Source organism: Lygodium microphyllum, chromosome 22 (assembly GCF_053477565.2).
Source record: "Lygodium microphyllum isolate KBCC chromosome 22, Lygodium_microphyllum_v1.1.10, whole genome shotgun sequence".
NCBI classification, from domain to species: domain Eukaryota; kingdom Viridiplantae; phylum Streptophyta; class Polypodiopsida; order Schizaeales; family Lygodiaceae; genus Lygodium; species Lygodium microphyllum.
Genome location: NC_141156.1, coordinates 29,561,968 through 29,584,689, shown reverse-complemented (window position 1 = coordinate 29,584,689; position 22,722 = coordinate 29,561,968). Strand labels below are relative to the sequence as shown.

At 39.4% G+C, this 22,722-nt stretch overlaps 1 protein-coding gene across 2 annotated transcripts; it reads right to left on the bottom strand.

The window, feature by feature from the left end:
* Positions 1 to 13,185: 13,185 nt before the first annotated feature.
* LOC148016993 (cytokinin riboside 5'-monophosphate phosphoribohydrolase LOG1-like) lies at positions 13,186 to 18,677 on the bottom strand. 2 transcript variants are annotated; one of them, XM_087662510.1, is made up of 7 exons: positions 18,225 to 18,676; positions 17,371 to 17,468; positions 17,203 to 17,233; positions 16,709 to 16,808; positions 16,547 to 16,617; positions 16,240 to 16,383; positions 13,186 to 13,367 (listed from the first exon to the last, which is right to left on the bottom strand). In XM_087662510.1, the coding sequence occupies exons 1-7, from the start codon at positions 18,333 to 18,335 to the stop codon at positions 13,260 to 13,262; spliced, it is 663 nt and encodes a 220-aa protein (XP_087518636.1). In that variant the 5' UTR covers positions 18,336 to 18,676; the 3' UTR covers positions 13,186 to 13,259. The 2 variants fall into 2 exon arrangements, with proteins under 2 accessions (XP_087518636.1, XP_087518637.1); XM_087662511.1 differs by lacking the exons at positions 17,203 to 17,233; positions 17,371 to 17,468 and having other exon boundaries at positions 18,225 to 18,677.
* Between the last annotated feature and the right edge of the window lie 4,045 nt (positions 18,678 to 22,722).

Here is a 22,722-nt window from a genome sequence, read left to right as displayed (position 1 = left end):
TCATGTTTTGGATTGTTGTTTTGGATAGAAGGAGCTATGGGTAGGAGATTGATTCTATTTTGAGAGGATCTGGGATATCAAAGAGACTGGTCATTAATGTGTATTTTGGTGCTTATAAAAGCATCTTTTGTATAGTGAGAGCACCATGGACTGGTGGTGCTAGAGGTTGAAGAGCCTTGGAAGTCTTGTTTATTCTCAAGAAAGTGTGTTTCCTTTGATCTCTCATACTTGAAGATTTAGTTTTGATGCTTTGGGGATACATATTTGGGAGTAAGTGTTGAAGTTTGTATGTTGGTGCCTACCTTCTTCCTCCATGTTTTGGAGCTAGAGGAGAGTTATATATAGTGTACTGAGTGTGAACTTTGCTCATTTCTTGATGATGCAAGGCTTATCATAAGGTCTTATGCTTGATGTGACAAGTGTTTCCGACTTTGATTAGTGGGTGAAACTTGTGATCAATGAACACGTGATTTCTGAGTTCAAAGCAGGTAAGGTTGAATACAGAGTTGACAAGACGAGGACGGTGAAGTTTCTCTTCCATTATGCTCATCAAAGTAGGCTACAATTTCTCTTCCATTATGCTCGTCTTTGTGTTGATGTTGAAGTTGATAGTTTGATAGCTAGTTGATTAGAAAGTAATGACCACGTTGGATGTTGCATCTAAAAGACCTTCCAGGGGTAGATTGTTCCCTATTATGACCCTCGCATCACATTTTTGTGGAAGCTTTATAGAAGAGCTGGATCTTTGAATTTATCAGGGGTATAGTGCATTTTCAAGACACAATTTTCTCCCATTGGAATGGATAGCTCAGACCATATGCTTAAGTTGCTACTAGTTATGATGCCTTGCTGCTTCATACTCTATTTAAACTGATTATGATGACCTGCTACTTTTCTGAAGTAGTGAGAGTTGATTCGGAAGTAAGGCTATTGGTATGGAGGAGGATGCAAGTTCCTACTCCAACATTACTTGCACTGATGTCTCAAGAATTTCGTCTTTAAATCTATAGGTATAAGTAGTGATTGTTATCATTTTGGATACACAGTTCTTCATGTCATTGTAATACTCTTGTTGTATCATTGTTAAATATTTTACGTAGATGGGACTATGGTGGTGATGTTTTGAATACATACACATCTACTAATGCATCTTCTTCTTCTCCGCCATGCATTGGGGTAGCAAGATTGGCTGTAGGATCAACTGCATCTTCATCTATATAGAGATCTGTTTCCTTGTCGGCTCCCTTTGATGGGGCAAAGAGATTGGTAGGCACAAATAAGAGGTGGTCAGATTCTTGTTCATGATATTTGATCATTGGAGTAGTGTTAGCATCCAATATAGCCATGGTGGGCATGGGACAAAGGTTCTCCTAGGATAGGGCTTTTGCAGGAAAGGTAGGCTTCAGGGCAGTAAGGAAGGTTGCAATGGTATCTTTTGGATCATCTGTGGTATCCGATATGTCAACATCATCATCGACCAACACTACATTGGCTTCCACTGAGGGTAAGGTAGGCATCAAAGGGTAGCGATCTCCGGAATGAAGTGCACCATGACTAGCAATAGGTTTTTTGACTTCCTCTCGTTGGAAGGGCATTAGGCCCTAGGCCATTACCAAGCGTTTAATACCATGTGGAAGGCCATGGCCAGGAGGCCTCCTACTATTAGAGTAAAGCAAAGAAAGCATGATAGAGAGTAGAATCAAAGTTGAAAACAGAGAATACAATGAAGAAGGAATATGTATTGAAGTAGGCATTACATATGCTTTAAAGGGGCTATGTCCATGATCCAAAGGGATACATGTGTCGTTTAGATTCTTGAGGTATTTAATTGGATTCACACCAATACCACAAAATAGTCAAAAGGAGCATATCGAGATAGAGAAAGTAATGAAGCTGGAAGCTTCAACACAATTGACTAACATCTTAAGGGGAAGCCAACTATTGATGTCATAGAGGTAGGATTGTGTTGTAGAGAAAGAGCATCTGCTCTTAAATATATATTGGTCATGTATTAGTGTCTTTCAAGTCAACCACCTTGAGTGTCCTTGAATCTTTTCAGTTTGACAAGGTTTGTGATTTACCATTCTATGATTTACTTTTTATGCTTTTTGTCGCATTCTTGAAAGACATGCTTGACCTATCACTATATAATTTCAGATTATTTCCTTGCTCTGGTGAAACTAGTAAGAGAGTGTGCATGATGCAACACAGCTATGAAAAAACCTTCCAGGGGCAGATTGTGAATCTCCTTCATCACCAAAGAAAGCTGGTATTCTATTTTGAAATATATCTAGCTATTTAGTTGTGCAACCTAGTTGGAGGAGGTTGGGATTGCAATAAAAACTCAGGTAAGTTACTCATGAATATATATGTGCTTCACATGGGTTCAAAATAAGGTATTTTTAAAATACCATTTTTATACATTTTTTACATACATAAGGGTATAATATAAAATGATTATTTACAAATTGAATATAAAAGGGTTGGGTTTTATTTAGGAAAAATTCACAAATAAGGATATTAATATATAGGCCTTGAATGCACGTGATGTAGAGGATATAGATATAGTAACTTCCCTGAGAATAAAAAGGCATACTCTATCCTCTACAAGAGACCTGATTCACTTGCAAAGACTGTGATTCTCCCCCCTGCTTCCCTTTCCCCCATGGCTTACTATTGAAACCCTCCCCTTTCCCCTCTTCCTGCTAGAGCTTTCCCAACCCCAACCCCAGAGCTAATTCCCCTTTTCTTGCCTTTGATCCCTCCATGGCTTTCATGGGCCCCCTCTGTGTCAACATAACTATGGCTCCCCAGAACCAAGGCGGAGGGGAGTACACAGAGGAGCTATGGCAATCCTGGGTAGGGCCGCTCATGTCTGTTTTGAAGAGAGGCCAATGCATGTGGTACTTCTCGTAGGGCCATCTGGAGCAGGTTGTAGCGTCCACTCAGGTCGACATCACCAATCAACAAATGCCTCAGTATTACAAGCTGTCATCTTTGATCCTACGCACAATTGTGAATGTGATTCTAAGTGTCGAGCCCAAGATGATCGACAAAGTCTGTGCTCAGCTCTCTCTCCTCCCGGAGGTCAATCAAACTTCTGACATCACCCAAGAGAAGGAAGAACCTCCCTCTTCGCCTAAGGCTCCTATCTAAATATTCACCAAGATCCTCACTACCTCTAATACCAGCACCCTGGCGGCTTCTCTGTGCTGAGGAAGCATGCCAAAGAATGCCGCCTCCCCCCTGGACATGGCTTAGGAAACACCTAGTTAGGAGCTGGTGGCAACAAACCTTCATGGCCAGGAGTGGAAGTTCCGACATACTTACAAAAGCCATCCTAGGAGGCATCTGCATACAACATTGGGTGGAGCTACTTTGTTAGTTAGAGGAGGCTTGTGGCAGGGGATGCCGTGACCTTTCTCTAGGGTGAGAATGGAGAGCTGAGAGTGGGAATTTGATGGACCAAGCGGTAGCATGCATCTAAGTCTTCAAATGTCCGTACAAGCCACAACATGCACATGGGTGTGGTTGCCACTACTTCTTATGCTCTGGCAACAAGGACTATGTTTGCCGTGTACTATAAACCAAGTGTAAGCCCATCATCATTCATTGTTCTGGTAGAAAATCTTGCCAATAGTAGGTCTAAGAACTTGTCAATGGGTCAGAGGTTCAAGATGAAGTTTGAAACTGAGGATGGCTTAGAGAGAAAGCTTTGCAAAACTCCACCCCTTAGATATTGCATGACAGCTTGTTGCAATGTTTGCAACTTTCAGTGTTGTAAGCCCGGTAATCTTCCACAAAAAGTTTCCTTCATTCAGTATAATAATGCAAGTGCCTTCATTATGTAGTGTTGGAATCACAGTAACATCCACTTCGTATTCACTATTGCATTTACTATTTACTGTTTCATTCAGTACCAATCGTGCTAGGTTTAAAAAAATAAAATAAAATGCAGTGTAATCAAACCTCACAATTGCTTCATAGTTCAAACATGGAATCACTATTGCATTCACCTCATCCATAACTGCATTTCCTATGTTGCATTCAGTGTTTTCTACTACCATAAGGCATTGACAAATGGAGCCCATCATGATCAAAGTTTTTGGGCACTAGAGAAGGGCAAAGAGATACATACTGCAATAGTCAAGGAAGGTTACTACTACAACTGATAAGCAATCGTATTAATAAGTCCCATCTTTTGTGCAGGTAAGCAATAGCCATAACTTTTGTAAAAAAGTCTTATTATTGGTACGTAGTCATTCTTGATTGCTAGTATGCTGCACTATGTGAATAGTTATATGATGATAGCTGTGATTGATTCAAGTAAAGAGATCAATAGAGGAAACATTTTCTTTGAAGTAGAATAGAAGCAGAAGTTAGAAAGTTGAAGTTTTTCCGATCTATTTAATGCCAACAATTAAGAAGGGAGAGAAGGGAATGCTAAGTTCATTTTAGTATAGGAGAAGTAAAAGAAATTTTTAATGGGAAGAGCAACAATCATGTGAGTTATGGACTTCTACAGTTTGTAGCAATCTTCATAGTACAGGGTCCAGAGTTGGTGATAGTGTAGAATAACATCACATCTCCCATGTTATGCCCTTGTAGTTAACAGATTGTCCTAGCAGTCAGTTTGACATTGAGACTAGAAGTGAGGTAGGCCAAATGATGTCCTCCCTAGCAGGATCATGAAGAAGGTAGAAAATTAATGTCATATACAGATACAAATTTGATTTTGTGCTACTTTAGGTTCTAGTGTGGCACTAGAGTGGAGCTTCAAAAATACAATGGCTGCGCTGAATTTGTTGGATGTGGATAAAAGGTGCATTGTTTGGTTTGTCCTTGAGGATTCCATTTACTATTATAAGTTTTAACACCTTCATGGTCTTTTCTTGTCACTAGTATCCCTTTGGTAGTTAGGGATTTACCTTCATTAAAGAAAAACACATGCAACACACTTGCACTGATTTAGAGTGACTAGATGGAGGAAAAGAGACCATCATGTTGTATAGTACCAGCACTTCTATGAGAATATGATAATATGTCCCTTCATGCTTAAAAGCTTAGATGTACATATGTAGAGGTGGTGATTCGAGAGCCAAAAGGAATAGCAAATGACATGGATGCCTGATAGTTTTGATGATGGTGCATACAAAGGAATTAAGGGGGCACCTATATCTTGCACGTGCATTCAATAACAAGCGTGTGCTAAGGGGAACCTTAGAAAATAGGAAAGCAAGTTGAGCTAATGTTGAATATGCCGTGGACAAGGATAAACCATATCATCGAAGCTAAAGGGGATATGACCTTAGAAAATGGGGAAGTAGGTAAACATGCCATTTTTAAAATGGGAAAGCAGGTTGATGTTGAACAAGCCATGGACATGGATAAAGCATTTCATGGAAGCTAAAGGGGATGGACTCCCTTTAGTTTACTAGGTGGGCTCATTGATTTGATCCCTCTTAAATTGGCACTTATCTCATCTCTTTGATGTTTGCCTCGATCAATGGTATGGCCCTCCAATTAGTAAGCTCCAGTTATAAGGTCTACTATTCATGTGCAAAGGTGAGTGAATAACATGCAATTTGTGTCGCTTTCCATCTTGAGACTTGTTCAGTAGTCTAAGAAACAAACCCAATCTAGGGCAGTAGAGATTGCTTTGCAAGTGGTAATTTGTTACGGTTTGCAAGTGTAGAAGCACACATATGTGAGGGCCATAATGGTTAGGGTGGGAATCACTTTTGAATGGAGAGACTTGTGTTGGTTCAATATGACTTGGAAACTTTACCTCTAATCTTTCTTACTTTCAACTTTGTGTCTATTGGGATAGTCCCTTGCCATGTGTCCCTCTTGTTCACATGTAAAGCATGTATTTGCAGACATTAACTCCTTGCATTGTGCAAGTGTTTTCCAAGTTTTTCTATGCTGGGTTAGTTGGGTCCTATTTTCAGATTTGCTCCTCTTTTCAGCCTTTGATCCTTTCCCCTTTTAGAACACTAAAAAACCTATTTTATTATAGATACACATAAGTATTGCAGCTAGGGGTGGTAGCTTCTTGAAGACCACACAAGCTATGGTAGGAGGCTTGGACAAATCTAGAGGCAAGGGAACAAAAATGGTAGCTCATTTTCAATCCCTAGTCAAATTTTAGAGGTAAACTTGCCAAGGACTCCTAGGAGTTAGTGACAACCTAAAAATTTGTTAATTTTTGAAAGGAAGTCTTCTCTCTCTATTCTTGCCAAGCTTTTTCTCAAACATCCATGGAGGATAGCCTTCTAACTTCTCTCTTGCTCTTTGTGTTCAAGATTTGCCTACACAACCTTGGGGCAAGCATCCCATAGACCTCGCTAAGCACATAGACTACCATATCTACCATTTTCAAATCGAGATTTGGGCCACGAGATCAATTTGTTTTTCTTTACAAGGTTTACCTAAGAGCTTCACGCAAGGCTTTAAGCTCAAGCAAATGGGGCACTCAATCGGACGTGAAGCAAAGCTAGACTGGCAACAAGATCTATGGTGCAACCATTAGGGATTTAGATGCCTAGGAGCTATTGAATGTTAACATGGCTGATGCTTGATTTGGGTGCTAGCCCAATAGAGGGCTGAGACGTTGAACTTCCAACTTGTGAAGTCACTAGAACTACTAAGAGGTTTTTATGAATCCTTGGGAGTTGCTCTTTGGTCAATTCTATATTGTAGTATCTTGTATCTATTACATAGGAATCTATTAAATTTTTTACTTATAAAAATAAACTTATAGTAAGGGATTTATAAATATTGCTAAAAAGTCACATAAGGGCCAAGAAAATTTTACAAAATAGGTTACATAGGGATATATAAAACATGCCTTGAACGCACGTGATGCTGAGGGTTTATATATAGTAACTTACCCGAGGTACTGACGCAATATCTCCATCTTGTCGTTCTGGTGGAGTTGTGTCACCTGTAGGATTTGTTATACCTATGGGGACATCTACTCCAGTGACTCTAGCTTTTGCTCAACTGTCCGCAAGTGGCACCCCTATGGGTGCTACTCCGAGAGATACCACCCCCGTGGGTACACCAGATGGGGTCTCTTGGATATGCCTAGGAGCCCAATCGTAGGTGGGAGAGGACACATCTTAGATATACCCCAGAGGGGTATGGATACGTTGTAGATGATAGGACAAGAGCCATCATCATGAATGATGAGGGGAGGAGGGTGATGGATTGTATGAGAGAGTTGTGCCAACAAGTTTTTTGGCATGTCTTGGATCATTGAAAGAACATACACGAGGAGAGAAAAGACTACATAGTAGCATCCTTGCATGAGGATTTTTCGGTACCCACTGTGGCAGATAAGTTTTCCACAAGCTGGATGATGGAGTGCATGCATGTGTACATGCTACATAGATTATCAAACACATGCAAGTCACTTAAGAGTGGGGCTTCAAAGCCTGAGTGGCTAGATGCAGAAGACTGGCGCCGATTTAGTGAGGAGGCTACAGATTCTCCAGGATGTTGGAGATAGTAGTGTAAGGCAGCGAGGGCACGACTGGAGGCAAGAGTGCTCCATCATCTTGGGAGTGGAAGCCACATGACTTATTTGGAGGACTTTGCAAGTTTTTCTTTTGTTGTTTTCACTTATTTTTTTACAATATTGCTTATACTGATAATCATGTTTCTAATAGTTGTATTTTGTTTTATTTGCAACACTCCATTACAAACCGCGATCCCACCGGCCTAGAGACTTGATATGTAGAGAGATATGGTCTCATTGCATTGATCGATAGATTGTATGCACGTGGTGACCCAGTAAGTCACTCATCTTTCTTGTCCGTAGTTAGTATTTTTAATTAAAATGCATTATTATATGGTGGACTGATGTGTAGTTTTTTTTCTTGCAGAGTCTATTCGATGCTCCTTTGTGCCGAGATGAGCTTTCGAATATCAAGGATCTATAGAGAGCGCTTGGATTTGTGGAGCGCACATTCTCTTCTTTTTTGGTCCTATGATTTATGTAGGCATTTTCTATTCACTATGTTGTTATCATTCTTTGTATCTTGCCATGATTCCATGAGCGCTTTCATCAAGCAATCTTGTATTTATTTTATGTACAAGTCTTGTGGGTTCAACTACATTTTGCCTTCATTTTGACGACCATTGCATACTTTACATGTAATCCATTTGTAGAATGTAAATACAACAAGCTACCCTGCCACAAATTTTTTTCTCTGTAATTGTCCCTATTAGCGTTGCAAATTTACTAGCACGCATCGCTATTGGCGTCACAAAGTGTCACTACAATAGTGACGCCAATATCAAGGGTTCTATGGAGACACTAACATCGACGTGTTTACCGACAACGGGGGCAATTTTTTTGGTGGACCTTTTTGTCACTTTGAACGTCAGTATGAGGCCTGTATCTTGTAGTGTGTCCATCATTGAGCGACATCTTTTGGACATCATCTAGAACATCAGTAAGAGCATCATTTTCTTTAGCACTAGATCTTCATTATCAAGAATATTAGTTGTACTCCACCAACAATATAAGTTTATCAAAAATATCCGTTTCTCCACTACCAAGAGCACTACTTCTAGGATTTTTTTAAGTATTTTGCATCTGCATACTATCTACATGAGTGCCATGGGATTGACACTTGTCTAGGGGAAAATATTGTTAACAATATTTTGAGAAGGTTGCTCAAGCACAAGTGTAGATGTTATTTTTTGGTGAATATTTATTTTTTGGAGCCTCATTATATTATTTTGGACACTTGTGTATTATGAATATCATTAGATTATCATGGGTGTATTATTTTATGGGAGTCGGACTTACTTCTGTGCACATTATATTTATCACTTGTAGTTGTATTTTTTACATCTGCAAGCGTTGTTTGGATTGTGCACATGTATTTGTCATAGTATTAGCATAGGCTTGGTCTATTTAGGCTAAGGTTCAAGCATGCTATGAGGATTGATTTGCTTGGATCCCACAAAGGGGATAGGAGTACCCAAAAGAGGGCTCAAACCCTAATTCACAGTGGTGGAAATCTTAAAATGCAAAAGGGATGAAAACCCTAATTCACAGGGCCATAAACCCTAAAATGCAAAGTGGGACACAAACCTAATCCTAAAATGGTGTGTCATCCTATAGAGATGACTTAACCCTAACTCTAATTTATGTCTATATAAGGATGGGAGATCTCAGTTGTATGGACCCTTTTGGTGTATCCATGTTACAGAAGCTCTATTAGTGCAATTATTGAAGCTTTCTATTGACTTTTACTCTATCATCTTGCCTCCATTGTTGAGAGTGAATGAGAGAGAGTGAGTGAGAGGTGTGTTGAGCAAGGGACTAAGGAAAGGTGAAGCTCTTTTTGGTATGCTTGGTGGTAGATGTGAAGGAGTGATTGCATTGGATTGGGTCGTGAAACCATCTTTAAGCCTTCAAGCTTTCAAACTACAATGTGGGAAGGTAAATTGGTGAGTTCACTACATCTCGAAGCTAGTCTTGTGTTTTTACTTTCTTGATTTTGAGAGGATGCATGGCTAGTTAGAATGGAGTGTTTAGAGATAAGGTGAGAGATTGTCACCAAAGTGAGTTGCAACATTTGAGAATAGAATTTCATTAAAAGTCTCGATTGTTGGTGTATTTGGCTCAATACTAGGCCATTTGCAATGACTAACATAGCAATTTGAATTGAATTGGATAGTAGGCCATCTTATCTAGCTTGAACACCCTTTTCAATTATAAATGTTTCAAACAAATGTCCACCAATAGTAGCTGGTCTAGAATGGGCTTCTTTTGGGATTATTTCCTACTACATGGAAAAATCTATTTAGGGTCTCGTAAGGGGACTCCATGGCAATAAAGGTGAGCAGCAAGAAAAGTGTCATCAATACTTATGGGTTCTTCTCTTGAGGCAAGGTAGAATTGATGCTTTAATGAAGATGAAGATGATGGTATCGGAGGTTGTACTTGTTGGACCATTGGGAAGGGTCTTAGGGCATGTGGTCCACTTGGTCAAGTATGGCTACAAATGGGCTAGGCAATTGAGATGTTCACCATGTTAACATGTTTGGCCTAGGAATCAAGCTACTACTATTCACCAAGTCCTCTCAAGTGCTTGTAGTTGCAGCATTAGAGATCAACCTTGGGATTTTCTTCATCTCTTTCTTTTGCCATTGGATCTTCTCTAGGTGCTTTGGGATGAAAATACTCTCTTCAATCATCACCAATGCCACAATATTATAGCTTTGGTCTCTCTTGGCTAATATATGCTCTTTAAGCTCCTTTGTAGATTTTCCTTTCAAGTTTGTGGTGTCTTAAGCTTAAATTTTTAGCTTAGAGATCAATGTGTAACTTGGTTTGGATCATTTTGATTGATTGATGTGCTTGTCTATGTTGAGTGATGCAATGCAAGTCAAGTTTATTCGAGACTAGGACTTTTGCTTCTAGTTATCAATCCATTTGGATGCCTTGAAGGTGAAAATAATAGTTTTTACCTTGAGATGACCTTTTTCTATTGGATATCGTCAGTCAATTTTGGTCCTTTCAACTACCCATCATGCTAGTCCCATCATAGCAATGCACTAAGATTTGAGTTTTCTTATCTTTTAGAAATTGTACCTTGAGATTTTCAAGTAAAAAATTTTGTGAGTTTGACTTTTTTTTTTCCTTTATTAAGATGATAGTTCGAGGTTGAAAATTCTAGCATGGTTCACCTCAAAGAAATCGACCTAAGTTTACCTTGATGTCTCTTTTTGATGGTAATTATCAACTCAAGTAAGTCATGGCCAAACTTAATCCTAGCCTAGTTTGATACTAATTCGTATGTCTAATTGGTGTTTAAGTGCATCTAGGCCTTGAAAGCTAGGCGAATTCAAAATAAATACTTTTCCCATTCATATAGTATTTGAGTAGAAGTGCTAAGTTTAGACCCTACAAGACTTTGCTTGGTGGGGTAAAATCACCTTGGTTTGAAACCAAACTACCAAGTAGAGTAGGAATTCTCACCTTTCAAAATTTCAACTTGAGGTTATCAATCTTAAGGTGAAATTAGAGTTTTCATCTTGAGGTGATGTTTAGAAATGATTATGATAACTTCAAAAGCAACATGTAACCATTCTAGATACCCTACAACCCATAAACTAGCTTTCTATCCTAGCTATAGTACACTTGTATAGATTTATGATATGTCTTAACAAATACCCACTCAACTCATGGTGAAAAAATTCTTCAACTTAATTAGGATAAGCATTTTTAGGTTTTTGAGACCTTGAAGTGATCTATGGATTGTGGGATGATCCCCATTGAGCTAGACCTAAGCTATCATTTAAGTGGGATAGATTGAGCTATTTCATACCAAAGTTAAGGGCTCTAGTTTTCACCTTCAAGGTATTGTATTTTGCCCTCTAGGTTCTAATTTTCAACTCTAGGTATGCTATTGATGAACATAAGGTAAAAATGCTATTGATGAACATAAGGTTTTTTTTTTCTTCTATTGATTCAATCCACTCCTAGCCTATCAATCCTTTATCTAATCCTAAACTAGCCATAGTGGGCTTTTAGTACACTATGCCCATTGCAATGGATAGTGAAAGATGGTAGCAATAATGGTACTCCATATTCTACTCAAATAGTACTCCAACACCTAATCATGCAACCAACCAGATTATTGGTAATCTTGGTTTTCTTTCTTCTATTCGAGTCAATGCTCTATCTTATCCTACACTAGCCATAGTGGATATTAAGTATGCTTGCCACAATACTAGACAATGTAATCTTAATCCACTACTAGCAAATAAGGGCATTCTCTATTTTTTCTAAATGGTATGGGTAATAAACACCAAGAGTATGCAAATTCCATCTTGGTGTTCATGCAAATCCAAGTTTCAAGCACTTACCTACTCTCACTAACCTTCTCCCTAAATACAAGAAGGTTTAAAAAAACTCAAAAGCTTGACTTGTTATCCTGTTCACCTTCATTATAAGTCTAGACCATAAACAAGATGCTTGGGCTATGTTGTGATTGAAGCATGCACTCTTAGCTCTCATAGTTATTGCACACACACTCTCTCACTCTCTCAGTAGATGGAGATAGGGCTCACAACATTTAAGAATGAAACTCTTCCATTCATTTCGAACTTTATATACCTTGGATTTCTTTTGGATGTCCACTATCAAAACTAATCCTTTTATGGTCAAAGCTCTATCCACTTACAATGCTTAGTCTTGACTTAAGACATCAAAATTTGCAATCAAAACTTATACAATGCGCACAGAAGAGGCTCTGGCTCCTCAAGCTCTATATTTACATACACTTTACATTTGTTTGTATTTTTGTTTTTTGTGGTACTACATTATTTTCCAAAGCTTTACATTTTATGAATATGGAGCCTAAACTATTTTCAAAAAATTACATGTGATATTTTCCATCTCCCAAGTAATTTAGTTGTCAGTTTGAAGTTGTTATTTTTAATAGTTGTCATCCTTCTCAACTTCACATTCTTTTGATTCACCTTTTCTCTTTATCTTTTACCCTTGCTTTCTTCAGGTGCCTTGTTGTGGTAACAGAAATGGAGTTACAATCAAACTGGTCAAGCCAGCTTGGGGTGCTAACAATAATCCATACTACACAAGGGGGATCTAAGCGATTAAATATCTCCTAACTATTTCACTTTGGAAGACATTGATTAATGTTAAAAGAGGCCCATGAGGGTTTGAACAACTAAAGGCTATTACATCACACCCCTTTTTTCCTCTCCTTTGCTTTGCTAACATATAGATTACATTTCCTTTTAAGTTCACTTCATGCCCCTTTATGTTGTTATCTCATTCTCGTAAACACAAAAACATTTCTTGCTATACCATACTCGAAATGTTAAGCTCCCTCCCTCCCTCTTAACTTGGAAATTGAATCATTCAATAACCTTCATTAGTGTGCATTAATGAGTGATGAAAGTTTTGTTATGTATAAGATTATATTGATGTGTCTAGACACATTTTTAAAACATAATCAATAGTCATTAGAAATCTTAATTTTCACTTAGTCAACACTCATTAGAGATATTTAAGTTTTCCACATTTTACAATTATTAGATAAAAGTGCATGAGTATTCTAAAATATCACACACACACACACACACACACACACACACAAAGAAAAGTATATTATGGAGAATTCAAAGCACTTATGTAAATGAGAATTCTATTAATAAAAAGAAAAGTATATTTGAACCACAAAATCATATCTTTGTGTTTTTTTCTTTATTTATTCTACATTCTTTTTGGTATGACCATTTGTTGATGTTGAGTAGCCAAGTCGTTCAATCATCCAACTTTGCTCAGGAGCAACTTTGTCATGCAATGGTTCAAATTCCTACACGAAAAAAGTCACAACAAACAAATCTCTCTCTCTCTCTCTCTCTCTCTCTCTCTCTCTCTCTCTCTCTCTCCCCTGTGTGCACGTGCATGCTGTGTGCGCGCGCATGCACGCGCACGTGTGTGTGTGTGTGTGAGCGCGATGACTAACAAGTGCAACTAGAGCATAAATGTGCAAATTATACATGATGCAAGGAATTACAAGGGAATTAGGCACTAGTTTTCATAAAGACTTGTATGTGCTATCTTTTATTATGCGGAGAAATAAGCCAACCATTCTAGTCTTCTTAATTGATTGCATAAATTCAATGGATCCTTTGTAGTTTGTTTTTTCTCCAAGAGGGTTATGTTTCACATCCTATGCTAGCTAGACATCTTTAGAGCGTCCATCTATAGTTCTGAATTCTTGGATTCTAGCTAACTATAAGCTTATCCTTTGGAGTTGTTATTCTCTTGAGACACTTGGAGACGAGTGCAACAAGGTGGTGTTGCAATCATGTGGAACTATCAAGCTTTCCATATGTGAACCACCAAAGTTTGGAAGACATAAAAGTGAAAAAGTGAACTTCAGATTAAGGCATACAACCCCAAAACAACAGTCACATTTGAAAAATGTATCTTCAGATAGGAAGGTACACAACCCCAAAACAGACTTCTTGAGAGCACCTTCGTGAATGTAATATCCAGAAATAGTTATTTCCCCTTAACAGAAACAAACAAGGGCAATGCAATATTAAAGGGCTTGCTAGAGTTTCCTAAAGTTTCAAGAAAGTTTGGCAAGATGTGCTAAACAAATTCCCACTATAAAAATTTTCACATCGTGAATTAGGACAACAGCATGAGCTTGTGCAAGGGAAGGACCACACACATAGGTAGACCGTAGACGGTAGGAGTGGGGGGCAGGGGCCCTCGGGCAGTTGTAAAGTGGAATTACTGTTCAAGCTTTGCCTATTACTGTCAGTAGTGGGTGACAAAAACCCATCATTCTTACATGGTGATTTTTGTTTGGAAATTGGAGGCCTACATTCCACACACATTGTGCATGCTATCATCCTCCTCCTCCACAAGCCTGTCCAGGTGGTGGGGGATGGGTCATTCTCCGTAGTGTTGACTTTGTACAGCACTGGCTCAGAAACTGCATCATTGCCATGGGATTGCTCCCATCAGTGGAGCCACTAACGCATATCTGCAGCATACCATGTGGAGCAGTTGCTTGTGGGTTGATGGAGCCACTAATGGGGGAGTTCTGGTGTGGGACAATGAGTGACAGCATATGCAAAGGCTTGGATGGCATGAGAAGATGGGAGATCGTAGAGCTGCTCAATGAAAATCTGGTGTGAGATAATGAGTTGGGTGGCATGAGAATATGGGAGATCATGCAGGCGGTCTCATTTCCTGGCTCAAATCGGCAGACTGATGCTGGGCTTTGATCTATGATTGATTCACGCATCAGCCATAGATATTGTGCAACCCTGTCCTGGGCTAAACATAAGCTCCATTACTCTCAGAATCTGCTCATATGCTGAGAACTAAGCAGAGAATGTTGGAAAAACACAAAAACCATCATGAAACCCAAATACAACAGTAATATATCATTGGGATCTGAAAGAGCACAATGATGAGAGTTCAATGCTGACGTTTGCTCTAATAAATCATAAAGTGCACAAATGAAGGTTAGCACTTTGAGGTAACATAGTCCCTCTCTCACTCAATCACTCACAGACTCCTACTGTATAGCAGAGTAGGCAGATGCAAGAAAACAGATTGTGATAAAATGCTTGGCCAATCTAGAAAATTGGCTACTGAAATCAGGCATTGCATGTGGTCTAGTCCCCCAACCCCAGGCAGGTCTAACTGGGTGCTCCTGCTTGCCAAGGCTGCATCAGCTGGCCAACATTAATCTGTGCAGCCATCCAACTCTCTTTTGGTGCATGTGTGTGTCTCCAGAAAATGTGGATTTTGTCTGTTTACCTGTGTCCTCAGTGGATATGTGAATCAGCCATCATGAGCTATTGGTAGAAGCCATATCAAGCAAATTAAGCCTAACACAAATTTTAGAGGTATGTTGTACCCTTGCAGTCTTTCTTCGTGAAATGTTGCAAGTACATAAGAATCATGCGGCTAAGTAACATTAAGGCTGACTGTTGATATATTAAAGAGTGCACGACCTAAATTGGGAAAAAAACAAACATGCATGCTCGCATGGTAGTCGCCGCCCTCTCAGCCAACTGAATTTTGGCAGCTCATCCGGCCCTGTTCCAGTGTCCCACAAACCAGTCTAAAGCACCATAAATTGTTTGGAGTGCTCCTACCTTTACTGATAGCCAGTTCCTCTCCTTTCCATAAGGATTCCCTTGCAACCATCCCCTATTGCTTTCTTGCAGTATCTGAAGTAGCCATCCGACTGCTATCCAACTGGTCCTTGCTGGGGATCATTATTGGAGGACACCATTCTAAACCTCACATCTACCATCGATTAGCATAAACTTCTACACTGCTATCAAACAAATACTCATGAGCTGGCAGATTCTTTCTGTTTGACAAGTGATTTTGAGCTTGAGAGTAGGCCTTACAAAAATGCCCTTCCATCCAACATGTTAACATTTCTAGTACACGTGCAATGAGCTCAAAGAGGCATGCATTTTCAACTAGTGTAACTGAAGATTTTTCAAGTTTCAGCTGTAGCTAAAAATGTGACAACAACAATAATGGCCCCGAATATCACAGACTTGTGAAAATTATAATGCGTGCACATGGACTTCCACAGACATATGCAAGCCCTACCCATGCACTCTTTTTAAGAGAACAAAACCATAGACATTGTGTTAGTTCGCACTAGTACCATAAAGACCATAAAGGGGACAAGTTACCTCTAGTTTTTGGATCATTTCTCGTGCTGTTGGAGCTGACACAACAATATGCCGGGCTGCAGGTTTGATAAATCCATCCTCCACAAACTTGTCGAACAAGGCAAGTAGTGCATTATAATATCCATTGACATTTAGCAGTCCCACCTGCAAATTATAGAAACAACATATACTCACAAATAGCTGAAATTTACAAAAGCATTATGTATTAGCATTGACCTAGCTAAACAGAACCAAGATGCAGAGCCATGATTGAAATATGTTACAGCATTTCAAGATACCCAGCAAGCTTAGTACTCATAAATCGTACAGGCTTATCATGTATTCCTAATTGAGACCATGTTGTCATCTCTAGCAGCTCTTCTAATGTTCCATAGCCACCTGTTAAGCACCAGTTTGAATCAGCTACATTTATCCCTTGCATAAGACCCCTGTTATGATCTACTTGCATGAAAATTTAATTTCAGTCTACCTGGTAGAGCAATAAATGCATCAGCTTGACTCGCCATCTCTGCCTTGCGTTGGTGCATATCTGCAACAACTCTTAACTCACCGACAGTTTGACCAGAAATCTGCAACACAATAACGCATACTCCCATGGATAAATGAGGGATAAAGTATGACTCAAGCAAGTATGCAAGCAAAACTGTAAACAGCTATTTTCTGGAAGGCCTTCATTATACATATATCCACAAAAATGCAGAGCATTTAAACTTAACTATTATCGATAATTTGCAACTAAATGGCAAAGTCTAGAACAACTGCAGATCATAGCAATTAGAGTAGTCCATCATGATAGTGTTGAAGAAAATAAGGTTCGACACAAGATGCAGACTTGCTAGTGACCTTTTAAAAATCTGGCCTTTGCATGCTTTGTTAAATCTCAAGTTCCCACTTGCCATGATTTCATATGCACATGAACAGAGAAAGCAACAAAAACTTGTGGTGAAGGCAAGCTTCTGATACCTCATGAGGCATGAGTGCCTTTGGAATGACCCTGTTATACAGGCAACAACTGTCAATTATAGAATTTTCTGCCCATAATTGAAACCACCATTACAAATAATAATTGTAATGTAATGCTTTCCAGGAAAGCTATCTAGAAGATCACTGTAAGTGAAATTTATTCCATACCCAATCACATGGCATCCACCATCATGAACTGTTTTAGAGACCAATCCCATAAGGCCAACACTTCCACCGCCATAGATCAAGTTGATTTTCTTATTCACCTGCAGTGGAGGGCACTTTAATGTGAGGATGTTCAATCTACGCTCAGTATTGGCCAGGATTGTATTTAATCACTTAGCTAGATAGGCATTTTTGTCATTTATTAAGCCCTTCGTACATTCACTGCAAAGGTACATACACATTTCACGCAACCAAATGATTGAAGCATGCAGAAGAAAGAGGGTGTGGCCTACTGATGAAAAAATAGTTTTGCTCACTTTTGTTTCTTTGAGAAACCACAAGTCGGACTACCTCCGTAGAGCAGTTAGACAGGAATTACTGAAGAAAATTACTATGCCACACTCTAGAAGTACTCAACATTCTCTATAAAATGATAGCTTCTCTTTCAGAAATCTCAAAGCTGTGCTTTATACCATGACTGTCTAAAAGAAGTGCTTGCAAAGATGAAGTTAAGGCTTAAGAGACCAATTTTCTTCTTAAGATGCGATGTGAGCCAATGCAGAGCGTACATTGCAATTCCTTGCATCAAAGCACACTCTGCATGGCATAGCTAATAATGAAGATTCAAAGCACACATGGCATAACTAATAATGAAGACTCAAAGGACACATGGCATAGCTAATATCAATGGAGATACTAACCACATGGCATTAGCTACTATTGCTAATATTGATGCATGAAGATTGCAGCTAATTAAGATTTCTCAGCACAAAGCACACAGCTTATAAATGAAGCCGCAATCTAGAAGTAACGGCTGCAGGAATTGCAAAATGTATATTCCACAGGGAAACACTCACCATCTCCTTGCCCAGTTCCAAGGCCGCATCGGTGTATATATGTTTGTTCCCAGAACTGCTACCACAGAAGACGCAAATTCTCTTAAACTTGGACTTCTTGGTGTCGGCCATAGCTGAAGAAGCCTCATAAATTAAGCAATGTCATCAGGATGATAGGAATTGAGAGCAGTAATCACCGCGTCATTGTACCAGGATCAAGGATCTAGATTAAGCATGAATAAATCATCTCACTATTAGAATTTAGCACTGCAGGTGAAAGCAAAGCTAATAGGCAAATGTGGATTGTGCGAGAGTTCTTGGCATCCAAAATTGGGGTGGCAATTGCCTCTGAGAGAGAGAGAGAGAGAGAGAGAGAGGCGAAGTGGGTCTTTCTTCTTCTTGACATGTGATTCTGTTGGTTTGCGCTTAAAGGAAGGCCCCAACTGCCAAAATAGCGTATCGCCTTTGTTTGCATGTTGGGGAAAGCAAAATGAGAGAGAGAGAGAGAGAGAGAGAGAGAGAGACTCTGAGCAATATGGGTTGTATACGTGTATAATACATATCGTCCACTGTAGTGTACCTTACGTTTTACCTGAAAGAGAAATCGCCATTTAGTTTTAGGTGCGAACGGACTTTCAATATGCAGCCGACGACTCACAACCAGGGTTTGAACTCATGCACCCATGGAACTCAACCCCCACTAGAAACCCACTTGATTACAAGCCCATTGGGCATTTCGTTGATTCATGTGTAGTTTTGGATAGAGCAAATCATAAGTATATGCTCCACACTCTAATCAATTCAAAGGATTTTGATGCATCATGCGGATGTACCACATGCTAGCACCAGCGGCTTGCAAAAATCTATCCTAATCATATAAATTAATGTGTGCCCAATATATTATTTTGTTAATCAAACCAATGGGGATTAACATACCAATGTCATTGGTACTATTTAATTAGAATGTACTGGTACTATGGAAAGCCAATCAAGTACCCTAAAAAAATGAGGGTCCTTGGCCCACTAGGTGAAAATCTTGGTGACATGGTTGTTACATCCATTGTTCACATCCTACAAGGTAGATTCTGTCTCTTGTCCTCCTTCAAAGTTTCATGATGTCCACTACTTCATCAATTAGCACATGGACATGACCTTTCCTTAGCAATGACATTCACTCGCATAAGTTGTTAACTAATCAAAGGGTTTATGTAGGGGTTGGCTATCCTCCTTAGCAAATCACATATTTTGTACTTGCCAAACTGCTATACTCCCTGCTTGAGTTTCCCCTACCTAGTTGACAAAAAGTGATAAACAATGGTGCACTTTTTGCATGTGCAACCAATTTAAAAAAGTTTATGTTTAATATTTTACACTTTTTTTGCAAAGTGTGTCTTGTTTGAGTGTAAAAGTGTTACACCCATGTTCTTGCCACTTTCAAAAAATGCACACCCACACTCTAGTCAGCATTAAGGCTAGTTACACACTGAGTAATGGACACCCAACCCCACCTAGAGTGTGAGTTGCACTTTTTGAATTTGGGCGCGAAAATGGGCACAATACTTTTACACACCAAAATGATACATATTGCACAAAAGTGAAAAATAATAAATATATGAATCTTTTGATTAGTTGCAAATGCAAAAAGTGCACGCTTGTCTATCCTTATACAAAGTGAGGGGGAGGGAGGGACTTCCCATCCAAAATTGGGCAAGCGGTTCACCTATTGAGTAGGTAAGTGAGAAGTCATTTCCTCTCCAGTGTGTTAAGGAATGTAGATGTTGAACTCTTAAATAAGTGTTTTGATTGGTCAACACTTACAAAGTGGGTGTCCATTATTTGGTGTGTAACTAGCCCAAGTATCCATCACTCATTGTGTAACTACTCTCAATGTACTTGTGCAAATCGACATGTGCAAGAACTTGCTCCAAGTAGATATCTTTTTTGCACTCACTTAAGCTAGTTGCACATAGCTGCAGATAGCCAAGGTAATATCAAAACCTTTTATCAATATTGTTACACTATATTGCACCCATTTCCAAGAACAAAAATGCCAAGCTTGGCCCACTACTATAAGGACTATCTTGGGGCTAATTGGTGAGCGTTCAATTTGTGTCGTGTGCACCTTTAACTTTTTGGGAAAAAAGAGTTGTCATGTAGTAGTTTGGGGACGAGCCAAAATCTAGATGGGGGAGATCTTTAGCCCAAAAGTGCCCGCTAAGAGCACAAAATGTGAGTTGAATGACAATCAAAACACGTGGAGCTTTGGACGCTTTTAGCTAGAAGAGCCTACAAGTCTGTAAGTGAAAGTTTTCGTATAGGCTGGTCTCAAAAGTATTTTCCATGCAACAATGTCTTAAACTCACAAACACAAATATTCACAAAAAATATAAGTTTAGTGGAAAGTGAATTGTAAATGTAATGAGCTTCTAAATTTCACAATAGAAGATTTCATGCGGTGACTGAATTGCAAATTTTCATAGAAGGCGTTAAATTCTAAAATAGAAGCTTTAAAAGCATATGAAAGAAAGTGCTTAGTTATAAAAATTGCAAATAGACGGAACAATATGGTTGAAGAATACCTCCAACCTTGTTTTTTGTATATGCTAAAACAATGCGAGCATTGTTTGAATGATTTGATCAGGCTTCATCCCAATCTCTTCACTCGAAGGCTCAAGCATCACGTAGGCACCTCAACCATAAGTTTTAGAAGCAGTAACCTTTCACCAGTCGCACAACCATTGTACCGATTGAATTGCCACTCATTGGTACCAAAATACTTTTAGCAAACAAAGTTAGGCCACACTCAAGAGCATATCACGTGGGAACATATAAAACAGGGACCTTTCACCACTCACACACCCATCCTCTTGACTTAGTTGCCACTTGCTGGTACAAAAAAGAATGCTCTAAGCGAACATGGGTTAGCTCGTGGTAATGAGGTATCACATGGGAACATATGCTAAAAGGGCGTAATCCATTCTTGGAATGTGTGTGGCATCTACATTACAATGCTTTAATAACACAATTTACAACATCTCTTACGAGGTCAAAAAAAAGTTAAAAAGTAAGGAGAAAAGGCGTATTTGGAAAGCTATTATGATGTTGCTACACTAGAAATTCTAGAATATGTTTAGACTTTTACGAAGTTTTAAGAAATAAAAGAAATACGGGCAAAAGGCGTCTTTGAAAGGTCATACATTATTCAAAGGCCGACCACGTCAGCGCGCGCCCGAGGGCCGACGTGGCGTCACTGGGCGGCGGCCAGAGTGCCTACCTGGCACGCGCGCCGAGCTGGCGGAATCTTAGCTGACGTGGCCGGCCCAATTTTTGGGGAATAAAAGGCCATTTTTAAAATCCAAAGAAGGCCCAAAAGGCCGCTTCTCGCGCCGGGCGCAAGCCAACAAAACAAGGCTTTTTATTCGCGGCCGGGGCAAGATATTTTGTCACGTGGCAACTTCCCATTGGATCCGTCCAATATTCTTCCTTGACGTGGCAACATCTTCATGTGGACAAGTTGACTCGATGTATCCTCTCTCCTCTCTCTCGCACCAGCATTTTGGACCAGTAATATAGTTCCAAATACAACGAATAAAGAAATCCAAAAGGGGCCGCCCTCCTGAAGTTCCTTTAAAAAATAAAATGTTTTCTCTCACTCCCACTCACATTGCCAACGATGAGGTTCTAGCCTCTAAGAGCAACTTCCCATGAGCATGAAACGTTGAGGTTACCTCTCGCGGTGATTGCTAGAAATATCTGTTTGTGCCATTGCACTCCCAACTTCATATGTTGTTGGCTCATCTCGTGCTAAATTAGCAATATCATGTGAATTCCATGAGCAGAAATCCTCGAGACTGGCTATGGTGGGGGACTACTAGAGAAATTTGGGCCTGCTAATGGATTGTCAACTTCATATGTGTCGGCTGTGAGAGGCAAAAGGTCTGGTCCGAGGTCATTTCCTTCATTTTCTAGAGGAATCTTGGCAAACATAGTAATGAAGATATCTATTTGGGAGTCCACAACCTCCACGGACTAGGTGCCACTGATCTAGAGGGCCAAAATTTTGACCCTCTAGAATAGAAATATTTGGCAGGTACTTCAGAGAAGATCTGTGCCTTGTTAAGCATGTGAAAGGGAGTTATGCAAAACCTGATCGGATTTCTTCACCAAAAATTATGGATATTTAAGCTCATGTTAAGGTGCTCCAAACCAGAGAATCGAAAAGTTATAGAAAAGTCCTTTACCATGACAACTTATTGCTCTACAGATCAAAGGCCTCCTCAAAATGTGGAGTAGGAGTCATAGGGTTGGAGGGCCAAATTTTTTGTCCTTTGGAACAAAGATGAGTAGGGGTGTTTCAAAAATGATCTCCACCCCTTCCCACATGTGAAAGAAGATTTACCTAAAATTGATTGAAGTGTAGATAACCATTGTCTTTGTTTAGGAGATTAAGTGGGCTAAGATAGAAAATATTTCAATACACTATGATCACTTTTGACCTTAAAATGGCACCCATAGATGT